Source organism: Cylas formicarius, unplaced genomic scaffold (genome assembly GCF_029955315.1).
Source record: "Cylas formicarius isolate icCylForm1 unplaced genomic scaffold, icCylForm1.1 PGA_scaffold_5__7_contigs__length_24384050, whole genome shotgun sequence".
In the NCBI taxonomy this organism is placed as follows: Eukaryota; Metazoa; Arthropoda; class Insecta; order Coleoptera; family Brentidae; genus Cylas; species Cylas formicarius.
In genome coordinates, this window is record NW_026844341.1 from 5,931,203 (window position 1) to 5,944,928 (window position 13,726).

Consider the following 13,726-nt stretch of genomic DNA (forward strand, 5'->3'; position numbering starts at 1 on the left):
TTAGAAACTAGTAATAACCTCCCATTCTTAGATATTCTTATCAACAGAAAATCAGACCTAACATTGGGCCATTGTGTCTACAGAAAACCTATGCACATAGACCGGAGACCTTAATGCATGGTCACATCATCATCCGGTCCAAAAATCATCGGTTATCAACTCTCATGTTTACAGACCCGTAAAACTATCTCAGCCCGAGTCACTGAAAACAGAATTAAAACACCTTACCTCTACTCTTCTCTCCAATAATTTCCACATCAAAGATATTAAGCGTTTCATCAAAAACTACACTTCACCGCAATCTCCCAATAGCGATGAGGCCGAAAGCCATCCTACACTTGCCATTGTGGTCCTTCCTTACATTCAAAACATCATTGACTACATATCAAAAGTTTTAAAGAAGTATAACGTCAAAACCAGATTTACCACTTGTCCAAAAATCTCTGCGGTCCGTCAAAGACAAAATTCCATTTGAGATGCCAGGAATTTACATCATTCCATGCATATGTGGCAGAGATGGAGAGACCGGATGAAAAATATCAACTAGGCTCAAAGAACACGAAAGAGCCTTACGATTAAGACAGATAAACTCATCAGCTATTGCCGAACACACTCACGAAACCGGACATAAAATTGTATTCGATAAAACTAAAATTCTTGCATGTAATCAATTCTTCTGCCAACTAAAAATCCGAGAGTCTGTAGAAATCTATAAGCAACCTAATAATTTTAACCACGACTCAGGTCTTTACCTGTCACTAGTATGGGAATCAGTCATCCGAGACGATGTTTATTCCCCTCATTTAGCTCCTCCTCCCTCAAACAATATATAACCAGGTAAATAGTAAAATACTAGCCAGTTTCAGTTAAGTTCTGAAGAAGCCAACAGGATGATTGGCGAAACGTTAGCAAATTCGACTCAACAAAAACCGACGCAGGAGGAATCCAGGAGTTTTGTAAATAGTAAGAAGAAATTAATGGCAAAGGAGATGGATTTTCTAAAGAGAAGCTATAGAAGGTCAAGATTGCACAGCATCAGATAACGATTCAGACAGAAATGAATATCGACCTACCAATAGCAGAAGAAATAGAACGAAGAGAATTGACTTGGTTTGGACATGTAAAGTATCAGAGTGGGTACCACCGGAAAGAAGAAAGAGAAGCTGGAGAGACGATATAGAAGAAATCGACCTCAAGCCACTTGGAAGAAAATTCACTAGGGGAAAAGTTGAAAATTGGGGACGGGACGGATATATATAAACCATTTGGACACTGCGGGGAAGAACATCTATACGGACTTGTATAGCGATTCGCACCAACTTGCACCCAATGTTGTAATAACCATGCTCTGGCGTAGTATTGTATTGTAGTATTGTACCTATGATGATTGTCAAGGGTCCCGAGAGTGCGAGGTAGACGAACGGGTAGTCGACCTTAGTGTTTAAAATTACAATTATAGTCACTTTTCGACAGTTAGTTCTTGAAAACTGTTGAATTTGTTGCTGATAAACGGATTAGAAATACTGCGCTTTCTAAATAAGAGAAAATTATTATTCTCAATGTGTTCAAAGTTGTAAAAATAATTGAAATGTCTTCTAGTGGAGTGGGACAGTCAATAATATGCCGATTTGTGCACGAGGATACAGGCGCCTCCATCAGGTCACCAAGGAGAAGTTCAGGAAGTAAAGAATCTGGATGAAAATACTGCCACCAGAATAGTAACACACTCGTCTTATTTTTAAAAAAAAGACTACGTTGGACAAAATAATGGTAAAGAATGATTTCATTTTGAAGGAACTGAATTTTCGTAAAGCAAAAACTCAAAGCAGAAAAGCACTTCTAATAGACAAAAACCAAATTATCTGCTTCTGACCAAGATTTTTAAGAACGGACAGTTTCGAAGGAGCAACAAGAATATTTAAAAGAAACCAGGGTAAATGAAGGATATACCTTTGGTAAAACGTGGCGAGTTAAAAATTTAAAAACCGCCAAGCAAATTTCCATGGAAGGATGGTCCACTGGTAAAAGATTGGTAATTACTCGTATTGGTAGCAACAATGGATTTGTCGATGGTGACTTACCACCATTTCAATCAAAACGGACTGGAGACTTTTATAGAGACATGAATGCTGATGTTTTTGAGGACTTCTTGTTACCACTTAAGAAATTCCGAAAAAGACGTGGGTGTCTTGGAAAAAATTACATCATGATTGATTGGCTTACTTTTTATTTGTGTTGTCCCTTTCTCCTTTTCTCTGTCATACAGGAATAGTTATCAATATTTTATTAATAGGTATCAAAACTATATTTTTAAATGTACCAATCAGAATGGACATAGACATCTTTATGGCCAGCTTCTGCTCCTGTTTATGCATCACAGTTACCAACATATTTCATTCAGAGCCTTACAGTGTGTCTCACTTAAGAACTGTACATCCTTGTGAATTTTTTGTTTATGGATCGAAAATGCACTAAAACCTTTTTTTAACATATTTTATTACTTAAAGTCGTGGCAAACTGGGACTTTTTAACAACTATTAGGGGCTTTAAAAAAAATAATTGGCAACGAATTCTTATTTAGGAGTACTTAGAACCCAACTATACCAATTTTTATAATGTTTTACATATTGATGCTCCCGAAAAGGAATTCGTTTCCAATTTATTATTCTTTTGTTAAATAGTTTCAGTATAGTTTCAGTTGGCCATGACTTTAAGTCGAATCACTTAGCAAAAGAACGTTTCAAAAGTGCGACACACTGTATATACATATTTAATAATAAATTTTTAATAATACATTTTTCCTCTCTTAAACTCTCATCAGTGAACTAATAACACTTTTCAAGTGATTTTGTAATTCTCGATATTAATAATTGGAGTGCCTTAATTTGTTTTTGTTGTTACATTATTGGTATGGTACATTTTTGTCTTTTTTTTGGATAGGGTTTCAATGTTTCCAAACCTTTTATTATTATTATTTTATTATTTATAATTTTTTATTGTTATTTATACCAATATTTAAAACCCTGTGACGACAGAAGTCTAGACAATTAGACACATACAGGCATTACTTTACCTAGCTGCCACTTTCCTCTGTTTATAATGTTATATATAATAATTATAATTATTTATTAAAAAATATTTAATAGAAAATAAAGTTACTGATTAGTATCTATTTTTATATCGATTAAAAAATTTATTATTGGTATTTTGTAAGATTTTCGAAAGCTCTGGCTTTAGGCTATATCCATAGAATTATGCAAAAAATAACACTTTCAATAAATTAATTATGATTCGGTTATAATAATATGGAATAGCGGTTTTTTAGACTTTTTAAGGGGTCCATTTTACCTCTGGTATTACGCAAAGGGCTAAAAGTGTACAATTAACCAGAATTTATAATTATTAGAAGAAAAAAACGAAAAAAAAATTGGTTAATTTTTGAGGTGGGCCTCTTTGCCCCACCCTCCCCTACTAGCTTTTCAACACTTGGAAGTCTTGTTGGGGTGTGCATGAATTAAATGTTCCATAAAAACCACAACAAATACTTTCAAAAACTCCTAAAAACCACTCACTGTGTATACTTACAGTTCTAGGATGACGCACATAACTTTGCCATTTTCAAATGCATCGTAAATCTGTATGAGCCTGGGGTGCTGCAGGGCCCTCATGATCTCGATTTCCCTCTCGACGTTTCGTCTGTCCTCCTTCTTCGGGCACGCTATGAACTTGGCCGCCAAGCACATTCCACTCGATTTTTCTTTACACCTGTACACGGTGCCAAATTTTCCCCTGAAACCAGTACACAAATAAGATGTTAGCAATAAATACTCTCGGACATTCATGATGCACCTGAGAACAAAATGTCCGCCGCTATTTAAAAATATTTTCGATGACGTAGTTAAATTTAAAAATAATCATTTTTATGGAAGTCTACTTTAATTGCAAATTTATAATTATTTATTTTTATTTATTATAAGTAGGAAAATTTAGATGATTCTATAAGAGATCTCGCCAACTATTAAGAGTTATGGAAAAATGGATTGTACGAGGTAATGAGAGTGTTTTAACAGAAAAAACGCAATTCTAAACTAGGTACTAGGAATTAGAAAAACGGAAAAAAATAAGTAAATTGGCCCTGAGAAAATGCTGGAAATCATTTTCGATTTTATGACTTGATATTTTGAATGCACAGGTCTACAGTGTTTGAAAGCTGTTTGCTTATTTGTATATTTTTGGGAGCCCTTTTTCCAAAAAACATAATATTTTTGCTCTATCTCGTCCTTTTCTTTTAGCGCTCTATATCTTGAAAGTGTTATTTTAGTAATACATGACATGAATATATATTTATTCCATGTTAGGCATGATTTTTAAATGAATTGATTTTTATGAAATTAAATGTGATTTGGCAACACTGGAGAATATTAGATTTCTCTGCAAAGCAACAGAGTTTGCGCTGAAGCGTCAATACAACGCTGTAGCCCGGGTATGCGCAGTTTGGTTTTATTGGTCTTCGTGCTACTGTTTTCGCGGCGTTGTCTTTGTTGTTGCGTATTTATAGTGTTCTAGAAGGTATAATTATGGAAAGAATTATGGAAAGAACATCCAAAACTTTCGTTATATCTGGTAGTTATGTACTATTAAAGCAAAGGCAAACTATAACTTGTGAAAAATGTATATCACGCTTATTTTGAAGTAAAAATTGGCGCCCAAGGCAAGTCCTGGGCTCCTCATACTGTTTGTTCCGCCTGCGTTGTAGCATTAAGAAATTGGAAAAAAGATGGGAATAAATGTTTGAGCTTTGGTGTTCCTATGGTATGGCGAGAGCCTAGGAATCACAGTGATTATTGTTATTTTCGTTCGTGTAATGTTCAAGGATTCGACAGAAAAAATAAGAAACGAATTATGTATACCAATCTTGACTCTGCTATTCGACCAATTCCTCATGGATCAGATGTTCCGATACCTACCCAAAAAAAAAAAAATAGAAAACGTCCTATTGTAATAAACAGAGGAATCTAATTCTGACCCAGATGACTCAGAATTTACACCAAATTTTAGAGAGCCCGAAATGTTTAACCAGAGCGAATTAGATGATTTAATCAGAGATTTGCACCTTCTAGTTTAGTAGTTTAAAATGCGTTTATTGCACAATAGTAACGAACTAAATAAAAAAAATTATTTTAGTAATATATACATTTTCCTTTATTACTTGCAATAAAACCTTACGTGATACAAATAAATGCATAGGAAGTCTGTAATCAGCCTACCAACAAACTAATTTAAAGCTGAGAAAAATTCAAATCTTTTTTGTTTAAAGATATTTGCTCCATCTCAGCAATGAAAGTAGCGGAGGGTGTTCCAACACTTTCGGAAATAACCACGAAAACTCCAAAATCAGTTAACGTCGTTAAAAATGAGTTTTGCTCGGAGTTTTCCTAATCAATCGTCCTATGAGAGACGCGATTGTGATCGCTTTCCTTGCCACCAGCTGCTACCATATAGCTTTTTTACATCATTCAATAGCCAAATAAGGCCCCAGCGACCAAGTGAAAACCCCATCTCAATTTCTTTATCCTAACCTGAATTAAACTTAACGCTCAAATCAAAATAACATTTTTTATGAAAATTTCTGATACGGATAAAATAATACAGTGGCGTACTCAGATTTTTTTACAATTTAAACTATGTCGGTGTTGAGTCCTTTTTAATGAAATATGGTTGTTTTCGTTTATTTTTAAGTACGCCGTGTATCAATGTCATCACTTTTACTCATCTGAGCATTTTGTATTCTTTTGCACTTAATTTTAGTGACCAAACTTAAGTTTTAAATTAATTTAGCAATTTAAAATGTATGAAAAGGTCAACTATATTATCATATCTGCGTTACTTTTTATATAGAAACATTGACCATTTACATTAAATAGCCAACACACAATAACTTTGATAGTTAGTGATAGTGAGAGTTTGATATTAAATAGCCAAATCTAATTAGTGCTTAAAATTTAACTTAATTAAGCATATTTAAAAAAAAACAGAGAATAATTTATTGTTTCATTTAGATTTCATTATTTTGTATTCTAGTAACTATAGTGTTTTGTTTGTAATATGTAGGGTGTATCTAAAATAATCTAAAATATTAAATTAATAACTGAATTATTAAGTAGTTCTTAGATTTGGGGCTTTCATTTGTTATTTTAAATTGGTCTTAGCTTTTTGAAGGAAGTTTGGATCAGCAATGCCCTAGCGTACCTCTTTGAGTTACGTGACATCCTGTACATACATTTAAAGCAACGAGTGATAAACTTTTACTACCACCGGCTCTATTTTTGTTGGGCGATGTTTTGTTTGAAGACGTCCGCGAATAAGCGAATATTTTCCTCATCGCCTGGCGTCAAATTTTATTGCTATAGTTTTTGGCAGCGACTTCTGAAGGTGTCAGACGAATGGCGCTCGCTTTGTAGTAATTTGAGAGCCGGTTTGTAGTATTTTATCAATTTGGAGCAACTAACCCGCGCAATAATTGACGGGAAAATGGGAGTGCACGCAAGTAATTGACCTAATTTATATTTTGAAATGGAAAAACCGCAAATTATTGCTGTATCAATGATGAGGGAAATAATTCCCAATCCCATTTTAAGAAAGAAACTTCATATTATAATAATGATAATATTCAGTGCCTTAAACCTAACTTAGACATCTTGTATTTATCCCTAGAAAATAACCATTAATAATAAGATAGTATAGTAGATAAGATAACAAGATAGAAAAAAAGAAAAAGACACTGTGCTTAATTATCGCACTACAAAAAGAGCTATCTACAAAATCAAATACGAACTCATAGTCAAAGCTTTCAGATGTAACAGAGCTAGCGATTCAAAAAAGCATAACAATATGTTGCATTCCTGTATCTAAAAAGTTAAGAACTTGATATCAAGTTTTTTCTTAAAATTAATACAAGTGATTATAAAGATCATGGTTCCTTGTAAAGGAAAATATGTATAATATAGTATAAACTAACCAAACCGTTGGCCAACATGAGTAAGTTTTATTTTTCTTCTAACCAAAACTAAAAACAAACTAACTAAACTGTTCAAGCAACAATTAAAACTCTTTAAAACAAAGTGGCACTCTAAACTAAAAGCTAGATAAATTAAGAAGTATAACGGCGGAAAACGCAAAAAGAAAAGAACTTAACTCAATGACGTGATGATCGAATACAAAAAAATTCCAACCCGAATTAACCGAATCAAAAATCGATAGTCTGTTGTCATCTACAGATTGTCTCATGGGCAGTAGCAGTGTGAAAAAAATTTTATAACATAGGTTTTTGACTTTGCTGTATCGATCAAAAATATTTTCAGTGTCGCAGTATTGCCGCTTGTATCGAAAAGTAATATTGAAATTTATTTTCCATTTGAAAATAATGACTTTTCGCCAATTTTTTTTCAGTGTATAAAGTGGTTATAACAGAAAATAGTATATTATGCAACAAGTGCGGTAAACGGCATTTGACTCTTGGGTAATTCGGTATTTTACAGACGGGAGTAGAAAAAACCTATTTCTGAACTAGATAGAGCACAATCTAGCAAGGGCTGGATTTTTGAGAAATATTTATTAGGGCATTTTTTAAGGCAAATGCAGTGGCGTACTCGTATTTTTTCTACAGTTCTCCGTTTTCTCATAAATGACTACTACTTCCTTATTTTATATGGCAATCATAATTACCAGCGCATCGAGCCCTTTTCAGGCATATAGATTTGTTGGTATATCCTGTCTCAATCTTCATCGTGCTGGCTTTTGCCCGCCATTATGGAAGTTACCTGCCGACGGCTATAAAACTCGGGTCCGGTAGGTATTAACGGACATAACATGAGGGACGGAATCTTAAAGGTTTTGTTAATAATCTATTTTTTTTTGTTTATTTAGGTGGGCATAATATTAAAATAAAAAAGAATTACATTAAATATATACAAAAAAAATTATAGCTAGGAATATAATTATATTTTTATTCTCAATGTCTAAATCTAATTCACTATCAGAGTCGTCATTGAGATTAACTATAATAGGATTTATGTCCTCAATTTTTATAATGTGCTGTACTAAATTTTTCCAGCTTTCAATTGGTATGTTATTAATTAAATTTTTTAACAAATTTATAACACTGGGACTGAAAGTAGGAATAACATTTTCTGGTCTGACCTTTAATTTTACTTAATTCAACAAATGCTCTATGGGGTTAAACATGCAATGCTATGAAGAAGACATACTGTTTTTTAATTGCATATGAATTTAGAACTTGATGAGGCAGGTGCTTTGCACAGCAGACTGCTGGACTAACTTGCGTTATCCATGACAATAATGCTGTTATTGGGAATATTTTTTAAAAGATTGTTTGAAATCAATTTTCAAAAAGTTTGGCACTTGTATCCTTATGATAATCCAACCTAGAACCCTTAGTATTCTTAGCAGACAACAACAAATGTTGGGACAAATCCGTCTTCTGACCCAGCGTGTATTATGGTGATTCCTTTATTTGAAGGTGCTTTCATCTGACAGTTTTAAGTGAAATCAACCCATCCATCCTGAAAAAGAAAAGGATGAAACCTTTTCTTTTTCAGTTTATCCAAGATAGAAACAACTTCGCTTTGATAAAGACAATATATTTTCCTTCTTATTAGGTCCTGAGCACTATTGTCTATACGGTCAGTTTGAAAATCACTACGTTTATTATCAATTCTCCACTATTGACAACATCCATTATGGACGATATTGGCGTTTTTGTAAGTAGATACGTTTCTTTTAAAGATTCTTGTTTAATAAGTCCCCTACTGATTAAAATTTCATACACATTTATCACAACCTGTTTTGCATCAAGCGACAAATGATTTCGACGCGACATTCTCATACAATAACCTTTTCGAAACGCATAGTAAAAACAATTATTCAGCACTGCCAAAATGGTCAACACTCAAGAAATATATCAGAAAGAAAGAAATATACCTGCCTCACCCCTGCCCTGTTAGTCAAGGAAGAATATAATTTTTTAATGGCTTTACCCATGAGACACACATGAAGATTGATACAGAATATATCTGTGATGTAAAAGAGGGAAATATATGACATTTTTTGCTTATGCATTAGTAGTATGTTCAAAAATACATCACATAGAAACATTTAATATAATTTAATAAACACTGGAACTTTAAAAAGTTAATGCGAATTTAAAATAACAAGTGAAAAACACGAAACATAAGAAAACTTTAATATTTTCATTTTAATTGTAGATTGAATTTATAAAATTGTGATTATTTCATCTTCATTTAAAAGTTCACTAACAATTCGTGCATTGTGAGCGGGGCAACCATCTTTCCGGCAATAAATACTCCTTCCAAGAATTAATGACAAATTCCTAGCGATGCATTGAATCCAAAGCGAACTTGCCGATCTTGATATAGTACAGCATGATGATGTTCTGTGCTCCAGCGATAAGAATTATATCTGTTAAATAGTCCGGAACACCAAATTCTTGCTTCATCGCTCCAAACAACAGGCAATCGAAAATTAATGTTTTCATCGTATTTTCCGATAAACCAGTTGCAAAATTGTATTCTTCTACCCGCATCCGCTTCATGTAATTGGTGGACTTTTCTGCTACAACGTACCTTGAATTTATGTGTTTTGAAGTAGTTAAAACTTGAGTTTTTCCAGCATTTGTTGCGTCGGCTAGTATTTGTAAGGATTTTCTTGAATTTTCAAATACTTCTCCAATTCAAAATAAATAAGAACTAAAAGTTCAGATTTCCACGAAATTATATATTATGACATGACAATTGTTTCGACAACACCGTGTCTTTATCAAATTATCAATTATATTGAATTCCTGAATTTCCTGTTTTTCATTTAAGTAGTTAATTTTTGTTTGCGGTTTTAACTAGTCGATTTTGCTCTATCTAGTTCAGGAATCGGTTTTTTGCTTATTATTATTCTATGAGGGTCTGGATACTGCAGATTGCAGTCAGAACTTCAGTTTCCCAAATATTCAACTATCCCTTCACACAGGATGTAAAGTTCGGCTTGTTTCGGTAGAAAAATATTGAAAATAATTCATATCCAGGAGAGATAGGTATAGGGAAACATTTTACATAAGTGATCAAAAAGTAAATAGCGGAGAGAAGAAAGCAACAATACAAGGCAATTTAGATGGACAGAGAATAATATTTCGTTTTCCCAAAACATCTAATGTTCCATCAACCCTAAGACACCGTGTACACGAATCCTCAACAGGCAAAATCAAAGAAAAAAGACACACATAAGATTTTTCAATTAAAATCTTAATAGTTAGTTGATTAAGTTAATTTCGCTGAAATAATTATTTGCTGCGGATACTTACCTACCAACTTCATCTTCTAAAGTGTATTCGTCTTTTGGATCTACGTTCCTTTTTATTTGGACATCCCTGTACGGAAAGCTCAGTTCAATTTCTGCAAAATCAAAACGATAGGTGAACATTTCGATCAACTACAAACGACACGCTAACTGGCTAGTTAGTTTCCAAACTATCAAGTTGCTTCAGTTAAAATGAAGATTTTATTTACTTAAAATAATAAGCTGTTGCTTTAGATATTAACTGGTTAGCTTAAAAAGTTTATGTCAGTTCATATTAATCTAAGACGATTAAGATGCTTACTCAATTAGTTTTTTCTTTCCCATATAGAGTATAAAAACAAATTTGTTGTTGATCATTGGATTTTGTTTTGTTTAAGATTGTTTAAAATTTTTAAGAACAAAATATTTAAAAACATTTAAATACAACTAATTATTAACACAGTCTTTTGCATTTGATTGATTGAAAAAGTTGTTTTAAAAGCCCAGGTCTATAAAAACTATCATCTTCAACAGCTTTTAATAATAAATTCATAAGAAAAGTTGAAAAAAAAACAAAGAAAACAAAAAAAAAAAACAGAAAAAATATCTACAGCAAATTCTGTAGATGCTATAATTATTTCTTATATTTAATTTTAAACGTAATAGAATTTAAATTTACCAGGTTATTATCAAACGTGGCACTGCGATGATGAGGCATTGTTAAAAATTTCCCTAGCCCTAATATTCCTGTTATGAATTTCGCGCCTAAACACTATTCGTTCCCGAATCGCAGACAGAGTATCGGGATCGTTTATAGTCTTTAATAAAAAAGTACAGAAATGTAGTCTTCTACGACATTCCATCCTAAGTCACCCGATCTCTTTGTAAAAATTAGAAACATGATCATATGTTCTTAAGCCTGTTCTTAAGCCATACACAAAGCCCACACATTGATTTTGATTTTTTTTTAAATTCTACACCTACTTTCAATATCTAAACAACAACCATATACAAAATTACAATAATTAAGATTTCATAACACAAGGGTTAACATAAGTTTTTCCATAATTTTGAATCTCAAAATTTATTGCTGCATTATATTTTTAATGCCGTATATGTCCTTTGAAATATGCTTTTTAAATGTGCTTTAAATATTAACCTAAACAAATACCCAATTTCTTAGCGTTAATAACGTAGTCCCATCAATTAAAATTTTTGAAGAATTTTTTATCGTAGTAATAATTAAGATTTTGTAGGGTTTAACTTAAGATTATAGCTTTTGGAGAGTTCATTCAAAGTTCGTAAATCGTGATTTATGTTTTGTTTTGCCTCCAAAAGTTCATCACCATTAAAACAATGATAAATTTGTGTATCGTTGATGATTTTAGTATACATAAGAATGAACAGAGGTCCCAAACTGGACCCTTGTGGCATCCGAAAATTTATTACTTATTATTCATGATAAAATCGATAATATTTTAGCTTTGATATTAGAAGAATGTTGAATCGAAAGCCTTCGTGAAATCTAACAGCACAAGAACGGTATCATACGCTTGAAAAATATCATCCTATACATTAAGCAACTCTACTTCTGTCCACATTGCGTAAGTGGAACATTGTTAGGAATAAATAAATCATACATTTGGTTATATAATATTTTTTCATAATTTTTTTAAATTTCCGGAAGAATGCTTATCAAACGGATATTATCATACGTCATTGGATTAGAAACTTTGGATAATGTTTTCATTCAGAAAGTAGCTTATGTATCAATCAATATATGGACTATAGCACTTAAGTGTGATGCGTCATCCAGACCAGTTGCATTTATTTTAATATTATTAAGCGCCTTATTTGCTTTTGTTATTGTTCAAAGCTTAAAAGAAAATTGCAAATTATAAAGATTGTTGTCAAAAAAGTGATTTTTTTATTGTAATTGAAGTGTGTTGAGTATAGTCTGATTTTCTTTTGCCATTTGCAATATTAAAACTCTTTATTGCCGACCAAGTTTATTAATTAATTTCCCTCAGAAACCATATCACGGTATGTTTTTTATCTTCTTAATATGGACAGTGTAAAGATTCTAAAAAATGTATAATTCTTCAAATCATTAGGATTCTTTGTTCTCGCGGTTTAGTTATGCGAGCTCCCTTACCTAGAGCATATTGATTAAAGAAATCTAACATGAGGTTATTAAATATGCTAATTTTATAGCTAATGTTGTTAAAAATTAAAAATTTTATGGGTACGACATCTAATAATTTTAAGAACAGTTTGGTTTATAACAAAGGGTATAAAATAAAGGGGCAGGCAAGGGGGAGGGTTAGTAGCAATGTTAAAAAGCGTACACGAATTTTCTAGTGATTGTGTCCAGTCAGGAAAGCGAAAAACGCGAGGGACGCGCACGGTTCAATTCAATTTAAAGGTTGAAAGGTAAAATGTAAAAAAAAATGTCGAAATAGTTTAATTTTTTTTATTAAAATATAAATAAAGTGCTGTTATCCGTTACAAGCTACTGTAGTATTTTCAGTGCGACGCATTACTTTAAACAGCCATGATGGCATTCGTAACAGTATACGTGACCTTCCCCTCTATCTTATACTCATTGGTTTATAATATATTAATCTGTGATCAAAAACACCATCGGCAGAAATTAGACCACAGTCACTTACCAGACCAATGTTTGATACAAAAATGGCATCTATAAGAGTTTTTGCCGTTCTCGAAATTATCTATAGTTACAATTCTCAAATCACGAACACAATGGATTACTTAACGTTTACTTTACTAAACCAAAAATATTTAAATGGTCAATTCATTCGAACTAAGGGAGCTTCAAATTTCTTTTATTTTGTAACAGCGTATTTAGTTAGTTCACAAATTAGCTGGTAAGTTTGAAGACTAGCGGAGTAACTAAATTAGCCGTAACATTGTGATCCTAATACACGACTAGAAAATAATTCTATATTTGATATTTATAGTCCACTTGACTAGTTGATGCCGACGAGGAGCTTTAAGTGGTGAAAATAATTTTTTCTACTCCCATCTGTAAAATACCTAATTATACACCGATCTCATTTGCTTCAAATCGGATTTAAATTTGATGATAGTATATTATGTTGCAAGTGTGCAAAAAAAAACACGAATACATTTATTTATGAACTGTCAGAATGGAGTAGAAAAATTTATATGACCTTTCAATATTTGTACAATGAGATGCAAAACAGTTTGAGTCTTCATACGACTTTAGTCATTACTAACCAAAACAAACTACGACCTAATTTTCCCCGCTTTCTGGGTTCACTTAGCAGGTATCAGTATTAATATGACTAATTAGTATGAGATGAGATCTGAACTCCGC

At 32.5% G+C, this 13,726-nt stretch overlaps 1 protein-coding gene across 1 annotated transcript in view; it reads right to left on the reverse strand.

Annotated features, from left to right (window-relative positions):
* LOC132702275 (death-associated protein kinase 2) overlaps positions 1-13,726 on the reverse strand; it is a 56,248-nt gene that overhangs the window by 9,081 nt on the left and 33,441 nt on the right. Inside the window, exons 3-4 of the mRNA XM_060670812.1 lie at positions 10,391-10,481; positions 3,586-3,789 (exon numbers count right to left, since the gene is read on the reverse strand). Coding sequence (XP_060526795.1) covers positions 3,586-3,789; positions 10,391-10,481 — 295 coding nt within the window. The remainder of the gene's footprint in view (positions 1-3,585; positions 3,790-10,390; positions 10,482-13,726) is intronic.